The sequence below is a fragment of the Pararge aegeria genome, chromosome 11 (genome assembly GCF_905163445.1).
Source record: "Pararge aegeria chromosome 11, ilParAegt1.1, whole genome shotgun sequence".
NCBI lineage: Eukaryota > Metazoa > Arthropoda > Insecta > Lepidoptera > Nymphalidae > Pararge > Pararge aegeria.
This window is the reverse complement of record NC_053190.1, coordinates 16,154,442-16,172,434: the sequence shown is the minus strand read 5'-3', so window position 1 is coordinate 16,172,434 and position 17,993 is coordinate 16,154,442. Positions and strand designations below refer to the sequence as shown.

General features: G+C 36.1%; 2 protein-coding genes across 3 annotated transcripts; both read right to left on the bottom strand.

Moving 5' to 3' along the window:
- Positions 1–1,610: 1,610 nt before the first annotated feature.
- LOC120627518 (spondin-2-like) lies at positions 1,611–8,676 on the bottom strand. Its single transcript, XM_039895522.1, has 10 exons — positions 8,584–8,676; positions 7,990–8,163; positions 6,397–6,608; positions 5,538–5,729; positions 4,498–4,710; positions 3,625–3,879; positions 3,008–3,176; positions 2,591–2,687; positions 2,089–2,254; positions 1,611–1,858 (listed from the first exon to the last, which is right to left on the bottom strand). The coding sequence occupies exons 1-10, from the start codon at positions 8,606–8,608 to the stop codon at positions 1,745–1,747; spliced, it is 1,617 nt and encodes a 538-aa protein (XP_039751456.1). The 5' UTR covers positions 8,609–8,676; the 3' UTR covers positions 1,611–1,744.
- A 1,100-nt stretch (positions 8,677–9,776) lies between these two features.
- On the bottom strand, positions 9,777–17,785 carry LOC120627418 (spondin-1-like). 2 transcript variants are annotated; one of them, XM_039895420.1, is made up of 11 exons: positions 17,732–17,785; positions 16,933–17,138; positions 16,219–16,430; positions 15,662–15,853; positions 14,878–15,084; positions 14,345–14,602; positions 13,398–13,578; positions 12,770–12,875; positions 11,488–11,659; positions 10,683–10,797; positions 9,777–10,061 (listed from the first exon to the last, which is right to left on the bottom strand). In XM_039895420.1, the coding sequence occupies exons 2-11, from the start codon at positions 17,117–17,119 to the stop codon at positions 9,979–9,981; spliced, it is 1,713 nt and encodes a 570-aa protein (XP_039751354.1). In that variant the 5' UTR covers positions 17,120–17,138; positions 17,732–17,785; the 3' UTR covers positions 9,777–9,978. The 2 variants fall into 2 exon arrangements, with proteins under 2 accessions (XP_039751354.1, XP_039751355.1); XM_039895421.1 differs by having other exon boundaries at positions 12,800–12,875.
- Between the last annotated feature and the right edge of the window lie 208 nt (positions 17,786–17,993).

Here is a 17,993-nt window from a genome sequence, read left to right as displayed (position 1 = left end):
ACATGTCCTGGTGGTTTTTATTTTGGGCATACACCCTTTAAAGGGGGGGGGCCTGCCCTTGGGCAGGATGGAGGTTATGAGGCTGTGGTAAGCTTTATTGCTACCTCTGACCTCTCTGAAGGGTCACAGGTAGCAATAAAGCAAAAAGTATAATTAATCAAGCAAATAGCCTAAGGCAATAGTCTAGAGCAGTCCACAGCTGGACTTAAAGCAAGGGTTTGCCCATTATCACCACAATGAGCTGGTTGGTGATCACAGCAATGCTGCTGCCCATTCACAATTATGTTTCTGTAAATTCAAATTACATTTATTTCAAGTAGGCCTAATATAAGCTCATTTGAAACGACAAGTCTGTCTGTTTGTAGTAATTCTAGCACCGCTTTGGAAGGCAGATTCAGAGACATGGATTACTAAGCTCTCCTTTATATATGTACATTATATCATAAATTTATTATATTACCGCGTATGTTACTTACTTATTAGTACCTACTTGAAAAGTTTTGTCACTTTGTAAATACGTATTGATTTTTAGTTATTTTTATCTTCCACGCGAAGATTCCAAAGGTTGCTTTAAATTTCTCAAAAGCCACTTTGAAAATGACTCAATGAAATCTCTCGCCAAAAACAAAACAAATGATGCTTATTTTTCAAATAAAATTGAAAGAAGACTCACCTCTTTCGGAATTTAGTTTGTACCACAACCCGTAGGATACGGCGAATCCCGCAGCTTCCACAACGAAAATGGTCGCCGCAGTTATACCAAGCAAACGTTTGAAGCCAGACTTTGGTTTCTTTTCCAGCATAATAGCATTTATAATATAGAATGGCCGATTAATAAGCTTTTTAAAAACATTTGCAATGGACTAGAAAGAATCACAAAATGTCGCATTCGAATTCAGGTGACGTAAGAGCACAGAACACAGAGAAAAACCTGACGAGGTAGCACTTTTGTAGTTGCGGTTGAAAAGAACCATCGAGAACAATATTTTTCATGCACAGAGCCCTAGATGAAAAAGCTAAAATGAAAATTCTGTAATATGATTTTTCGTTTTTCATTAGTTTTAATAATTTAATGTAAAAAAATAAGGTGGAAATGTAAATGATAATGTCATCTTAACTTGACGCGGGAACTAATTGTCAGTACTGGAGCATTCAGTGCTGCTAAATGAATTGAAGTCCCAAGAATTTGGTACTAAATAACTATAAGTTAAGCTTAATTTTTTTTCTATAAAATAGACCACTGTGTCCGAAATATCGGTTAATACAAGGTCACTATAAGATTTATCGTAATGGTGGTAACTTGGGCACGAACTTGTTTATATAAGCGTGTAGTCTGTCTAAGATTACAAAATGCGTAAACTTGAAGAATAGTTTTAGCTTTAGCCATTGTTAGCTTTAGTAATACTAATAACACTTAGATTAAATTAACACAGAATAAACAACCGATTGAACTGAAAATACATGATAGTGACTAGAGGAATAGAGAAATCACACTACTTGTAAAGTTCAATTCAATTCAATTCTTGTTTATGGCTTTTGTCTGTGACTTGTAAAGTTAACGGGCAATATATTTTTATTTTGACATTATTTTCAAAGTAGTCTGTGGGTGACATATTCATAGAGTCGAATAACTGCTTAATACATAAAATTGTAATATTTCTTCTGTTTTCAAATAATATTAAGAACCACAAAAAGGTTCAAAAATGAAATTAAAATCTAATAATATTTTATTAATTAATAATAATTAATTGCTATATCGAATAACTGTTTCCTCCTCCTCGCACTCTTCCTCACAGGGCACCGTTTCATGATCCGAGTATTTGATGAAGCATTCTTCTGGAACTTTCATCTCTGGACCCTGCATCATAATAATATTTTGGTTGGGTTTAATTAAGTAACATTGCTACGAGTAGTTAACTAAAGTAGCCAAAACCTAAAAAAAAACAGTTTTCGTTTTTTAGTATCGACTCATGACTAAAATAAAATATTGAGAGGATTAGAGAGAAAGAGAGCGAGAGAGAAATCTTACTTGCAAAATGAAAGATTTCTTTATTATTAATTATTATTTAAGTATAAAAATGACCTTACATTTACATCCATACCAACAGCGACGCCATCAACCAGATAGTAGCGCGATCGAGTTTTATAACCGAAGTAAACGTTGTCAACACACTCCCCAGCGCACGGTTCCCACTCTTCCCACGCTGTCATGGGACAGTCATCAGACGTGTCCGGATCAGGCGAAATCTCCTCACTGAAAGGAGTATTCAACCAAAAAAATCTAAAATACCCTCAGAAAAATACTTCTTCGATCTTGTTTAGATTTTGTTTGAAATAAAACTGAATATTTTTTTGAAACTATTTTTACATTCTTTGGATATTATCTAGAAGAGATAGCATTAGCGGTAATACCGTTTTTGCACGTCTCAATGTCCATTTTTTTTCATCTTAGTTCGTTACTTTATTAAATTAATAGTGAATGTGCACACACACATTTAACACACATATTTTAGTCGCGTTACGTGGTTAACAAAAATATTGTTACCCAGTTCTTGTTTAATGAGAATTGATTTACACAAGAAGTACTTACTTAGGCGACGGTGTTGTTGTCGGCGATATTTCATTTTGTTCCGATTGTCCACTTACAGCTTGCCTTTCCCTGCTATCCCACCTGTCCCTATCTTCATCTAAAATCATCAAAAATAACTCTTCATAAACTTTGCCACTTTATCACTTCACGTCACGTCTTGTAATTGTTTTTGTGACTTGTGACTTGACTGACTTTTGAGTTCCAAATTTGGCGTTTTCTTTACTCCGATCACGTTAGGCTGTCAGTCCCCTCATAATCCCTTACCTGCTTATAACAATAATTAACTAAGAGTTGCAGTTATTGTATGCTCCAATCCCTTGCAAATGTTGCCCACAAGCCTTATTTCTCTCATATAAATAAGCAAGGATGTGCCCAGCTTTGGGAATTTAATAGATCGATGACGAGGTAGGTACTTACTTTCAGTAAATTCATCAGTAGACGTTGACGTCTCGCAGTTGTCAGTTGCGTACGTTCGCATGAGATTGAAATGTAACCTTGCGAATGGCTTGAACTGCTCCTTTGGCACTGATTTGTTTATTACTGCTGAAGATATAGGCTTCGGAGGCAATGTATCTTCATTGGGAGACTAAAAATTAAAATAAATCACACAAAATTGATATTTCTCCTACCATAAATAGCTAGATTTTTACTAATGCTAAACTGCTTTTATCCTCTTCTGCGAAACCTGCGAGATACATGGATGGTAAAGAAAAATTTATAATTCTTCTTCTTCTTTTGATTTAGGGCTTTTCGTAGTGCCAAAACAGCACAATGAACTCCAACCATGTAGTGTCAACTAGCTAAATTTATAATTGCAAAGTTCCGATTATATTTTTGTTACCTTTTTAATATAAACTTTTTTGACAGCTTAAAACATTTGCACACTGTTTGTGACAGTCGACGGTGAAGGGTTTATTTAATTAAATGTTTGTTATGTCCCCACAATTTGGCACCAAAATAAATATTATTATTATAATATTCTAATGTAGGTATTCCACTTTTACACCCAAACCCTCAGCCAATAAGGTACTTACATCAAACTTTAACCCACTATCCGTACCAGCGTCTAATGGGTAAAGATTTAGTGTTAAATTTGGGGCCCATCTGTTGGTATTAACTTCGCATAGCTCCATATTAGATACTCCGAGAAACCAGTCAGGTGATGGAATTATGGCGGTGACAAGAGACACCAGATGATGCTCCCTGCTCACGCGAAATATAGAATGCGTTTCCATATTTGGCCTCGGTTGTCCCGAAGCTTTTATTACCGTACGAACTGATAGGCCAACCTGTTAAAGAAACACATTCGTCAGGCCAGTATTCCTCTTCTCACCATCATCGTCATCATTATTACCCCTTACCGCCCCAATATAGGTAGCTGGTCTTAAAGGGTCACCACGCTGGCCAAGTGCTGAGTAATAAACTTTATTTATTTATTATTTATGTACCAGAAATTGTATACATAATTTTATGACATAAAAAAACAATCTTTACACATCTTTGAAAACATAATGGCGAACTCTCAGTCGTGTAGGTTTCCCCACGATTTCCCTACGACGAATTGATATTCTTCTCTTCTTAGCAATCGGTTTTCATTATGCCTACTTTAAATTCTTTTTTATGTCTTGTCTTTGATGTGAAATGGTTTGTTTTTTGTAACTAAGTCCATAATATAGTAACACAAAATTGAAAGTTACCAAAACCAAATTAAAATACATGCAGTTTCGAAGACAAAGTCAAAGTGTTTATTCAAATATAAACTTATAAGGCATTTTAAATATGTTAAAGTACCTGACCTGCATACATACAGTCGTTCAATCAATCTAATCGCACAACATAAAACAATCGCTCTAATTGTTTATTCCCCGTGTTTCCGTCTATTATAGATAATATTGTATGTAATTTACCAGATTTATCATTTGCATTTCCAATTTAGTCGTATTTCCCTGTGCAGCCAACATTTTCAGGGCGTCGCTCGCATCGGAATTGATTTTGAACACGTTATAGTTTTTGCTGTGGGAAGCTCCTACGACATCGCTGAAGTGTGGCGATGCTGCGAGTTCTTGGTTGGGAAACAGCAGCGGATGGGTGTGACACGACCAGATACCTTCGAAGGTGAGCTAAAACAAGAAAAAACTCATGAATTAAAGTACTCTCCGCTGCACCTTTCAGTATACCAGTGGTTAACTCAAGTTTCAGTCATAAAATCAAAGTCAAAGAACTAGCTCCGTAGATTACAAAAATCTCATTGGAATCTGTCTGGTTTGAACGACCACGATGATATTTGTGACGACTAAGTTCTAAAATAGAGCTGTAAAATGGTACTGCTAACAAAGTAAAAGTGTAATTCCCTTAATTCCCCGCTACTTTAAAAAGAAAAAGGATGCCCTTTTAATTTACTGGAATTTGTTTTATGAATAATGAAAAAAAAAAATCTATTAATAACCAAAAGTATCGCTACTTAGCGATAAGGCCGCCTTTTGTATTCTGCTTCATTCTTCATGTGTTTGTTCTTTTTTTTGTCTCGTTTTTCTGAGTGGTGTACAAATAAAGAGTATAAATAAATAAATAAATAAAAGTAACATTCTACATTCTACATCCATAATATTAAAAACCAAGTAAGGGCCACGTGTTATTTATTTAAATCATCAGTAGGCCTTAATTACCCTGCCTTCTTTTTTGGCCCTGCCAAGTCCGAAAATATGAGCTGATGGGAAAAAATGGTCTGCAATTCCCCTATTTTTGCCACTCCCCGCGAACTCCTCGCGCTAACCATCAATTCCTCGCAAATCGAGAACTGGCAGCTTTAATAAGGATGTATACTCACTAATCACTACGCTCATTATACATATGGCATTACTGACAGCTAAAGACAAGATCAGAGAATATTAGATTGTAAAGCTTTCTACCCTAGATCGGTATACAGCAAATGTACATTAATTATTACCAAATACTGCGCATCCTCGCAGACTTCGCAGTTGGCGTTTTCCACAGGCTGCATGTCCTCCATGTTACGACGGTCCTCGCAGATCTGCTTGGACAACGGGCCCACGAAGTTGTACCACACATCAGGCATCACGGCCAACACGGCGTATATTGTCACGCATTTCTGATCTTTCGGTGGTGCTTTCCATTCAACCTATATTTTTTACAATCATTCAAGAAAAGTTACATGAACAGCTTGTTTTTGAGTTGCTGCTCACCAACTTTAATCGAGTTCTCCTTTGCTTCTATAGAGTTCAAGTCAGTGTGGCGATCAAGTTCAGACTTTAAATGGGGGAAATCACACTTATTACATACGACATTTGCCCGTTTTTAGAGCCCTTTCACTTATATGTATTAGGGTGGTCGAGTAAAGTAATATACCTGGCTTAGCTCTTTGTAGCGTGCTTAGCCCAATTTCAGACTTAAGAAACAGTATAATCAAATAAAAATGTAAGAATATGTCTGACAAAAATCTGGTGTTTATTATTTTTACACCCAGATCCTAAGGATCTTACTCTCAGCCAACAAGGTACTTACATCAAACTTTAACCCACTACCCGTACCGGCGTCTAGTGGGTAAAGATTCAGTGTTAAATTTGCGGCTCATTTGTTGGTATTAACTTCGCATCGTTGATATAAGCTCCATGGTAACCATGGAGCTTATATCCGGTCTGGGGGCGGAATTATGGCGGAATGTAAGTACGAGTATATGTCCGACAAAAATCTGTCTCACTTTAACACAAACTTACTATTATTGTCATGTGTGATATATTAGATTAAAGTAGCAGTTTACCGACAAGTCCTTTACGATTTATTATTACCTGCACAGCAGTTTTTGCAGTTACATCCTTTTGAATAACTGTGTTGTCACAATTGGGACTCCAAACAGCATCCGAGTCGGGGTAGGGTCTGATTTGACCAGGGCTTAGAAGAATTGGCTTTCGGTGGTTTCTTTCGTTCGGCTTCGTATCTCCGCGGGCAGATATTGTAAACGCAATGAATGTGGACACATCATCGATCGAAAACAAACGTACTGAAATATGGTCAAGAATTATTTCCGCCTCCTGCGTTAACAATCTTTCTGGTGAGCATGCATGTTTCAAGCATGTTTCGTTTCAGTTATGTACAGTTTTGGTCCTGATGGAATAAGGAATAATAAAGAAGTTACATTTTCTTTTTTTTATTCTATGATTTTTTTACAATATATATATAATAATATAGATACAAAGCCAAAAATTGTAGTATTCTAACTTCCTCTACTTAGGTGATCTGAAACTTGTCAACAAGACCATGTCAACAACTCCAGTCACTTGAGGTGGCACCCAACGTATTCAACTTACGAGTATCTGTTAGCTTAGTATGAGACTTGCACGCTCGCGGAATTGAAAAGCTATATAATCCTATTATAACATTAAGGATTATTTAAACAATAAAAAAGCTTGGGTGTGAATTGCTCTAGCTTCATAGCTTAATTTAAATTTACTGGAAGATGGTGATAACAAAAAAATAAATTTACCCGGCTAAGCTCTTCTTAGACCAGGGCGCGTTTGGAACCCTCGTAGCTTTAGATTTAAGTTGGCGAACGAAGTTATCACCATCCCGTTACAATTATGTAAACAAATATGTATGAACGCTTCATAAGTGCCTGTGATAGGCCTACATGAATAAAGAAATTTTGAATTTGAATTTGAATTTATAACTTCAGGATTAATTGGACGTTCATTTAATTTTATTACATCCAAATAAAAACAGCAATTTATAATCTTTAAGGTAAACCAGCGAAAAGCTACTAGGCATTCTAAAGAAGAAAAATAACCTTTAAAGATTATAAATTGCTTCATATGACAAAAGCAAAATATGTTGTAAAACTTTTAGGCTTAGGCTTCAAAAAGGTTTAATAGAGCGTAGAACTGTACCTACTTGAAACCCTAAAAATAATTATTTAATACTACAGATATTATATTATATTGCTCCGACTTTAAGATTCAGGGTGTTTCGCAGAGCGATTTAATTATATTGGGCCTCATTATATTTGTCACTTACATAAATGATCTCGTAAAAAGTCATCAAAGATCATCGCTCGTCGCGTCCATGCTGTCAGTATACGACAATTTAAATCCAGAATTTACGACAAAACGATCAAAAAAGACCATTTTAAATTATAGTATTTCACTAGTAGGATATAACTCTCTATGGACCTTGTTAATAGTTATGCAGTGTTTAATCAAACTTAATTTAACAACACTTTTGTTAGAGCCTGAAAAACACTGCATCAATATTCCGACGTTATGCCATGTTTATTAACAAGACCTTATCTGTTTCACGGATTATACGATAGCTATTAGATATAAACTGCGAACAAAGCTATTACAGATATGGAACATGCTGAACAAGTAATAAAATATATGTCATACCGGTATAGTTTTTGTTTGGGATATACTGATTATTATAAATATCAAGTATTTCGATTTGGAAACGATTGTCGGGTGGTAAGGGCTCCGTTTTTGTTCCCAGTGGTCGTCGATCGCACACTTCAGCACAATAACATACTGGAAGGATAAGGAACCAGCAAAACAACCGCTTGTATCCTGTAAAATTTAATGTGGATTTTTTTTCTTGTTCCTTAGTAACTTTATATATCATACAAAAGGGCTTGACAGTAAGATTAAATTTCCGAAATATAACATTTCATATTTATGATAGGTGTGAATTAGTATATTTCTCAGATTTTTTTTAAGCTTGACTGCATTTTAACTAGATGTTTAAAGAAGATGCAGCCTAAAAATGGAGCACGCTTACATAAGATATGCCTGTTTGAACTTGAAGGCACTCAGGTGGTTGGGTGAACTGAAGCCAGATCTTTGCGGTGCGTTTTAGTAACGTAGCAAAGCGCTTCGTACCTGCATGAAGGACTTTTAATATCCAAAAATCTAAGAACTTGACATTAAAATGAGTGCCGAAAAAAAAATTGCCTCAGTTGGCTTTTTTGTGTTTAAATAAGTACTTACCTAAAATATTGAGCCGAGTTTTCATTTCGCAGATGAACCGTTAACAGAAAGATCATGTAACAGTAGTCAGATTAACTGGAGTATGTCGCTCAATTGTCGCCTGCTGACTGAATTTAAGCTAATTAAGAGCTTAGCTCGTTGACGTGTTAAATTACACCTACGTTTTAATGTTCATGTAGACTATACTTAGTAATTGTGATTAACGCGTCCAAATAAACGAACGTATAAATAAACCCTTCTTTATAATAAGCATTAAGGAAGTTAGAAGATAGCTGAGATTCAAGCAGAGGATTCCTACGGGTTTAAAAAAAACGTGGGCCTAACTAAATGATTACAACTTTTAAATGAAACAACAAAAAGCTTCAATGTGTTTAATGTAATACTACAAATTATTATTTATTTATTTATTTAAATACCGCCGAAATAATGGTACTTATTTAACTTATATCTTTAAACGAGCAATTCTTGTATATATATAATTGGTATCTCGGAATCGGCTCCAACGATTTTCATGAAATTTAGTATACAGGAGGTTTCGGGGGCGATAAATCGATCTAGCTAGGATTCATTTTTATTGGAATCTCGGGAAAAAACTGCAAAAAATATCCTTTTTGAGAGATTCTGATGCGTGCGATGCGTGAACGGTAAACGTTACGCTAAACGACGGAAGTATGTAGTAAGTATATCGGAATTGTAAGAATTTTTGTTTCTTTAAAGTTCTATAAAACGGTCCGCGACAACATTCGAATATTTTTTTAAGTCGCCTCATGCGCGGACGAAGTAATGCGGGTCTGCTAGTTTCTTAATTCTGAACTCAAAAATATTAATGTTTTATTTTATTGTACTATATATGTATTTAAGTAAAAACTGTAAAAGTAACTCAAATTGCTAAGTTTTGTTTTCGTTTATAATTTACGCACAGTTCGAAGACACTACTTCGCACTTCGAACATTGCGTGTTGCCGGTAATTACTTATGGCTTCGAAAGGAGGTCGGTGACTATGGGTCTCATAAGAACGCTTAGAGTCACGTGATCAAATAAGAAATGAGCAGATCCTTAGAAGAACCAGAGCTACCGATATGTAATAACGAGTGGCGAAGCTGAAGCTTAAAAGTCTATTTCGCAGCATTCGGACCCCCGACGAGGTGGACGGATGACATCAAACGAGTCGCAGGGAGCCACTGCACGTGCCTACAAATACCACGGAATTTTGCCGTGGTATTTGAAACTCCTTCAAAACACCTATGTCCAGCTTGGAAGTCCATTGGTTGACATGATCAAGAAGAATGATTATATATATTTACATCCTAGCATGATAATAGCATTCAATGTTAGACGATAATTTTTCTATGATATCATATATTCATTTTAATTCTTAAGAACTAGATTTTACACTTATAAATGTTTGCGTTTGGATAAATGTCTCTTGGAATTCCATGCATGTCCAGGTGCCACAGGCTGCATAACTCTTCTTTCAGCTGAAAAAGAAAACTCCTTACAACCTTCTTTTTACACCTTGTTATCTATATCAAAAACGTTATGATGTTGGTGCATTCATCATTTGCGTAATTCCATACAAAAGCTCTTCCTTAGAATACCTTCAACAAAACCTCTTTAGGGAAGGTGCCTCTAAATTTATCATACAATGCGAACTAATACCTGTTAGTTTAATTACTGTTCCTTAAATAAACGATAAGACTAATTATTATGAAAATTCGATTATATTTGGTTTAAATACTTGTGTTAAAAAGGCTGCCAATTAAACCACTACACTGTTTTATTTGGGAATCGTTCTCAATTTGGTGATTTATCCTCCGTGCGATATCGACCGATTTACGTGACTCTTAAAATTGTGTTAACCTATATTACTGTTGTACCTGATTGTTCTGCACCGTGTCGTGGACAGATCAAAATAGCGTAACATCATCATAGATAAATATTCCGTTGCAAGGATCACGACCCTCGTCAGTGAGATTGACGATTCATGGAGGAAACATCCAATAATCGTTATAATTTTTATCAATTTTGGCCAACTAGTTGCGCACTCAGAATACTTCCTGATTTCAATAACTACTGAAGCCTAAGAAATCAATACGTACGCGTCAAGTCATCTTTCTCCTCCGGTTCACAGTCGTCTTCACATTCGTCCCTCTCGAAATCTTCGTAATGATTCTTACAAAATCGTGGCACCTCTTTCCTTGTGGATGGATCCGCCTGGACGTAATATTTTTTATTGTGTGAAAGAAATCACCTAGCAGGTAAATAATTATTCAAAGGTAGTTTTTTCTTGAATTTATATTTCACGTGAATCAATACAGCCAGGCACTACAGTCAATCCAGGAATTAGCCATGTACAAACCTCGATCGAAACACCACCAATCACCAACACTCATCGATTGATCTTCGACTTTATTGCACCATGATAACGGGTGATCTCATGGGTCTCATAAAATGGCTCAGAGGCACTCAGCAGTCGATCGAGATTCGAGAGAGCTATTTCCATGTGATAATATTAGGACTGAGGAGACCTCTATAAGTACCACATTTACCGACAGTACTTAACATTCTAACACTTCGATAAATAGTTTTAAGTAAAACTATTTATCGAAGTTTACATTCCAGATGTAGCTTTGAAAAAACCAGTACAAAATGCCTTGATGTCTATTGTGAATCTAGATCCTCAGAATTCTATCGCTACGGCATTAATGCAATTCCTTCGAAAGGACTTAGATGAAATAGAAAAAATAAATTGAATTTACTTCAAACGGCGGGGCAAAACGGCGTTTTTCTTCCTTTAAACATAACACAAAAGAGCAACATACAATTTATTGTTTTTGCAGATAAAAAATACATTTTATTGTTGACCTTACCGCTATTGTTATTTAAAAAGAACAAATAACTTACGTCTGGGTCATACTTCTCAACCGCAATACCATCCACAAGATGGTACCGCTCTCTCCATTTATAGCCATGAAGCCTGCCATTGTCACATTTGCCGTCACAAGGGCTCCATTCTTGCCACTGGGACATCGGGCAGTCCTCCGATGAATCCGGGTCAGTGACTATTGGGGCTTCGCTATAAATTGATAAGTTTTTAGTATTTCAGTCGTTGCGTACATATTCTCAAATCATCTATTTTGTCAACGAAGAGAAAAATTCAACTATGGTCTGAGAAATGAGAGTCGTTCTTTCGATGCAATAAAAACACAAGTTCTTAATAGAACACTGAAGGTCACATATCGTATCTTGCTTGGAAGTTAGTTGGTCTAATCCAGCGGCCTCTTAGAACTAAATGATAGGTGAACTCCTTTGAAGCTTGTTTTTACTTTTACTACGGACTGCTAAATTTGAAAAACTGTTCATGTGCTTATTTTGGCATTCAATCACATTTAATTTATTTTACAGCAATTTATTTTATTTTATTAAACTATGGAAATAATAATTACAAACTAAAATTAATATTTATAATAAATATAAACCATCTAACTGTTCACTTATGGGCATGGTACCCAAAATGCTGGCGCTATTGCCCCTTTGTATAGCTAGACTTAGCCGTTGGGCTAAATAAGCGCCAGCTCTTGGGTCACCAGACGTAAGGACCAATTTTTGTGACACTATGTTAATAAAATTTTTCGTGTCCGAAGACCATGGCCCTAGAGTCTCAAACGCAAGCGCCGCAAAAACGTAGTCATTACAAATAACGGAGTATTTACGGCGCTTAAGCATTTGAGCAGATTTGGCAGCTGCTGCCGCTTTTTGGGACGTATTCGGCAAGTGAGAAGCTGCCAACGTATCAACGCAAGTCGCATCCCACACCAGCGCACGCCCCATTGACCACGGTACTACAGTCATACCGTCTGGTCTCTTGCCATCATCCCTGAACAAACCGGGAGGTTCCAATTGTGCAGGAATAGACAATGTGCTTATTTATTCACATAAATCGAAAAAGTCTATAAACTACTTTTAATTAAGATTTATTACAACTTAGCAAACTTCAGAAATAAGGGAGGGGTGGTACTTTATTAGAATTTTTTAAAGATAAACAGTTTTTGGGAAGGTGATAAAGGAAAAATAAAAAAAAATTGCTTATTTTCGTGACCTTGTGACATTATTGCACGAGATATTCAATATGATGTTTATGTAAATTTTAGATGTCTGGGTGATTGAATTAATCATTAAGCCTCACCCCAAACGACGGGCTAGATCAGATCGGTACCTGGAAGGCTCTTCGGGTTCAGAGGGTTCCTCGCTTCCTTCAGTAGTTGGCTCTTCTGTAGATGATGGTGCTTCTTCTAATAAATAAGAAAAAGGTAATGTAAGCATTAGAGTCATCGTATCAATATATTTAGCAACTGAACTATCACTTTTGAAATGGTATTTTGCAGGGATTTCTTAAAACTAGAATATGTTACCTCTAACACACGCACGCACTATTGTTCGAAGACTTTTCAGTTTTCGGGCATTGAAGGATTTCGAACGAAAGGATGTAACGAATGCTCCCATTTAAAATTTTCAATTCATAATGAAACTAACCTAAAGAGATTCTGAATCCAAGATAAGTTTTACACGACTACCATTCGAGTGCATAACTCTAAACAAATAATAGTTAGAACGGAACATGAGTTAGGTAGTTATTGCTAGGTTAGGTAGTAATTAATATAATTAATTAAATAGTAGTGTCTGCCTGATTTCTTTCTTTACAATGCTAAGCTGCATGAATTTTGGACATAAGCAACTGATAACCGAAATTCCATTAGTAATGTTGTCTCACTAGGCCGTTTTTTGGCCAATAATTAAACAAAGGTCATACTTACCGGTAGTTTCAGTTTCCTCCTCATCACAAACCCTATGATAGGTTCTGATTAACTTAATATGCAATCTGCCGAATGGATGTAGATCTTTCATGTCCATCTCGTAAAAAGGTGAGTTTTTGTCATATGTACTCATTTGAACCCTGGTCACAGCGTCTTGGGGAAATGTTTCGAAATTTGGAGACTAGAGAGAAATATTATTTATTAACTTTCAACACACTTCCAAAGGTAGATATTTATAATTGTTCTTCAAAGATAATCGGAGATATAAATCGCAACTTTTCAACCTACATTAAGTACCGGACTAAACGTAGTGAAAATAGGAGATGAAAGTGTTTATTCTATAGGAAAATTGTATTTAACAGAAATTAGGAATTGAGCTTTAAGAAATTATAGTTTTAAAATTAGACTTAAAAATCGTCGTTGGTCAATAATTTGTAGTTTTAAAATAGTTAATTTTATACACTTATGTAGTTTTAGCTCCACACGAACATTGCAGTTAAGTTGTAGTGATTGCAGTTAAATGGAAGCCGTAATAGCCTAGTGGCTAATGCGGCTTCGGTTTTTCTTCCGTGGAGACTGAGTTTCAGCCCCGGCATGCACCACTAACTTTTCGGAGTTATATGCGTTTTTAATTTAAGCAATTTAAATATCACTTGTTTTATATTCTCAACGGCGCGCGGCGTGTGAAGTCTACCAATGCGCATTTGGCCAGCCTGGTACGTCTACGTCCTAAACCAGAGAGTCCAGAGACCAGTGCCGATATTGGACCGATAATGGATTGATGATGATAATGATGATGACTACTAATCGACGTCAATTTCGGTTCTTTTAATAGCGTAGTTAGAAAATTGTAGAATCTAGTTATCTCGAGATTATTCCTATTACAGGTTTGCGGAGTAACTTGGGAAAATAAGAAAAAAATCCCGTGTTTCTAATGAAAAACTTACTTCATAGGATACCCCACTGTCTGTCCCAGCGTCCCAAGGATACAAATTCAACTCTCTTTCATTTAGCCACGTGTTGTCTTCTTGGCATAGTTCAAATCTAGTCACTCCTAGAAACCAGTCAGGAGAGGGATGAATGGCAATCGCTACTGTGAAGAGATGATTTGTGTTGTCCGTACGGAAGAAAGCGTATGTTGGGTTGCTCATTCTACGATACCCGTGACCTTTGCCCTTTATTAGAGTTCGAATTCCGTCCCCGATCTACGACAAAATAAAAGAGGAGGTGAATATATTTTCAACGGAAGAGAGAAAGATACAAGAAGAATACAACTGCAGAAACTGAATTAGCACGACTCAGCTGGCTATAATAAACTTCCCAGTAACTCTCGGAAGAAATGTTTTATGAGGAAATGTGCACATGTTAAGAAAAATACTGCACCAATATCATTCTTAAATGTCAAGGCTTATAAATGTAGCAGTTGGACATTAACATTATGCTCATGTTGTTCTTTTAATGATGAGGTATTAACAATTACCTTTTCCCTAATTTCCCCTTCTAGTTTGCTACCGTTTGCATGCTCCGCGAAATCTCTGAATCCTTCGGTCGCTAAGGAACCAGGAGCCCATAAGATGAAGTCAGCAGCGTGAGAGGCGCCAACTAAGTCACTGTATCGCGGTAACCAATCATTTTCTGGATAGAGGCGTGGATGAGTATTTCGCGACCAAATTCCTGTGAAGCTTAGCTGCAAAAAACAGGATAGTACAGGATTAAATCTCTTATATAGAATAATAAAAGAAAGTGTTCTATTGGCAATATTAAAAATAGCTTTGATTCTTTTTGGCATTGTTATTTAAACTCCGAGCAGTGGTCTGTAGCTTGTGATGCAGACCATGGTAAGTTGTTGCAAAATGACATGGTTTTCTCCTACGCTTAAGGTAGGGATAAAACATAGTCTTGATATCGTATAAAACAGAGTCTTGGTATCTTTGCCTAAATATATTTCTCCACCTCCTCCAATGAACTCTCCGGCTTATGGAAACTTGTATGAACTTTCTATACCTTATCAAAGGGTCATGCGGCCGTAGCTGAAGACTCAGGCTACACGGTTCGGTTTCGGTACGGTTTTATTATATCTTTCCCGTGCGAAAGAGCTTTTCTTTACTGGTTTAGTCGATACGTTATAAAAATAAACTTATGGAAAGTTTAGTGTTTCTAGGAGATCGGTGCTGTTTTTTACATTCAGTTTTATTTACGAAGAAGGATAAGAAAAAATATATTTATACATAAAAGTTAGTGTATCGATGTGTGTCCCTTCCCACCTCATATTTTGCCTCATCGCAAATCTGGCACTCGTAGTTCAGTTTTGGTGTGACATCATCTGGCTGCCGCATATCTTCACATAGAATCTGTGTCAGTGGCGCACCATCTTCGAACCAGACATCTTCATTTTCCACAACCATCGCTCGTAATGTTATACAGCCATTTCCTGACTGTGGAGCTTGCCAATAAACCTGCCAATATTCATAAACTTGTAAAAAAAGACGTTACTTGCTATTCCGGTTTCACACCTTATAGTGTCCTTAAAATAATGTATATAGTGAGTGAATAACATAATAAACTTGTTAACTTCAATCCATTTAAAATGTTCATAGTCTCTTAGATGACATAAACAATAGGGGATGAAAGTATGAATGAAAATTGATGCATTACTTTTATTCGATTAAAACAAACGAATTCGGTATTTTTGTTTTAAACAAAAACCTCTGTAAGGCTATGAAAATGTATCATTGAGTATGAAAAACAGGTACCTAGATTTTTGATAATCAGTTATTTTACCAAGCATTTAACAACGAATACAGAGAACCAAATAACTTACCTCGACAGAAGATTTAGGAGACGACATTGTGTGCTCCACCGAATACAAACAACGGTCACTAAACTTAGCAGTGAGAGGATTCTGGGGTCTTAACTCTCCGGGGTAAAGGGATATCATTCGCCTCGGATTTTTTGGATCAGGCTTAATTTCACCCTCGGCTGATATCATAAACCCTGTGAATTTCGATTCTTCGTCCGTTTCAGCGATTTTTACTGAAAACATCAGCATTATCTTTATCAACCCATTATTAGTTCAAAACAAGGCAGGTTTCAAGCCGTAGTCCACTAAGTTGGCCAAGTGTGGATAGATAGAGTTTACCCGACTATGAGGAGAATTATGGAGCACTCTCAGACATGAAGGTTTTCTCATAATGTTTATTTTTTTAATTGCTTAAAACGCACATATCTCCGATAAGAGAGGCATGTGTCGGAAGTCTACCTCATCATCCTGAAAGACGGACCGAAGTCTTACTTTTTTTTTTAATGAAGAAGGTGGTGCTTGCGACGTAAAGTCAATCCATTGCGATGATTATTCAAGGATTGTTGGCAAATGGATAGATGAACGACTTAAAAAAAAATTATCTAAGCCCACCCCGCAATAAAACACAACAAAATCCTTTCACTTCTGTAAAAGGAAGGATTTTCTGGCATTGTTATGCTGATGTTGAAACATGACGATGAAGACTATCAGTATTAATGGATTTCACATAATTACCTATATACAGTTGATCTGGAATGTATGTACCCTCGCTTCCATCGACAGTCAACTTGAATCGGCCATCAGAAGGCTGAGATTGCGTTGTCGATGCGTACGGTCTTCTGTCGCAGCGAAATCCAAAACTCCCATGTTTTATACAAACAAATAGTATGGTAATAATCATCCATGTTTTCTGTTTCTTCATGTTGCTCTAAGCTATTAAGCTAAATAAATTGAATAATGTATTTATATATTAGAAGTTACGTATACCATAATTCCAGTATAACCTGCGCGATTAAAGAATGGATTTATAAACCGATCTCATTCGAACAATAATCGCCTACTGCGAGTAAATGAGATATTCAAAATGAAATGGGATTCTGGTTCAATGAAAATTGATGCATATAAAAATGAAATTATGTAAGCATCTCGTTATTAAAAATTACAATAGTACTAACGTTATTTTTTTTTATAACATAACCAAAACGCTTTTTTTAGCAACCTACCTATTCTTCTTTTGGCGCAGGAAAGACTGAATTAATTATTTTACTTGGCTAGACTTTTTGGGTCCTATTTTATCTATAACGTGGGAGGGGAAAACTAAAATATTGCGCGGAAAAAGAAAGAGTTTTATAATACAAGCTGTTCCCCAACATTAATCTATTTCCTGTCTCTATTGATATTAATTCCCGTACCCATGGGAACTCAGGGATGCAAAGTTTGTACAAACATTTTTAATATTTTGTGTGTATGTATGTTACATTCAACGTTTTTAATATTATATTAATAGATAAATAAAAAAGAAAAAACAACTTACGGCGTTAAAAATAATTTGTAAATGTTTCGATCATAACAAACGCAGTACAGTAATAAACGTCATAGGAGTTAGGACAAATGAAACAATTAAAACGGAAATTCAGAAATGCCCTTACGATATCACATAACGAGCACTGTTCGTGTTGCCTTTCATTAAATTAATAAAACCTAGAAAGTTGACCTCATCTCTTATTGAAGGTAATTAGTGGAGTGATAAACCCTTGAGTTCTAGTGGTTTTCATTTTCGACTGCGGGTTGTAAGG

What these genes read in the sequence shown, in the direction of transcription:
- LOC120627518 (XM_039895522.1), bottom strand. Translation starts at nt 8,608, where the DNA reads ATGAAAACTCGGCTCAATATTTTAG. An exon ending in AACTCGGCTCAATATTTTAG is followed by an intron (nt 8,164 to 8,583) that starts GTAAGTACTTAT and finishes TAAATTTTACAG; the next exon opens with GATACAAGCGGTTGTTTTGC. An exon ending in CTGCAAAAACTGCTGTGCAG is followed by an intron (nt 5,730 to 6,396) that starts GTAATAATAAAT and finishes TAAAAAATATAG; the next exon opens with GTTGAATGGAAAGCACCACC.
- LOC120627418 (XM_039895420.1), bottom strand. Translation starts at nt 17,119, where the DNA reads ATGAAGAAACAGAAAACATGGATGATTATTACCATACTATTTGTTTGT. An exon ending in TTGAGAAGTATGACCCAGAC is followed by an intron (nt 10,798 to 11,487) that starts GTAAGTTATTTG and finishes TATTACGTCCAG; the next exon opens with GCGGATCCATCCACAAGGAA. An exon ending in GGAGAAAGATGACTTGACGC is followed by an intron (nt 10,062 to 10,682) that starts GTACGTATTGAT and finishes TTTCTTTTTCAG; the next exon opens with CTGAAAGAAGAGTTATGCAG.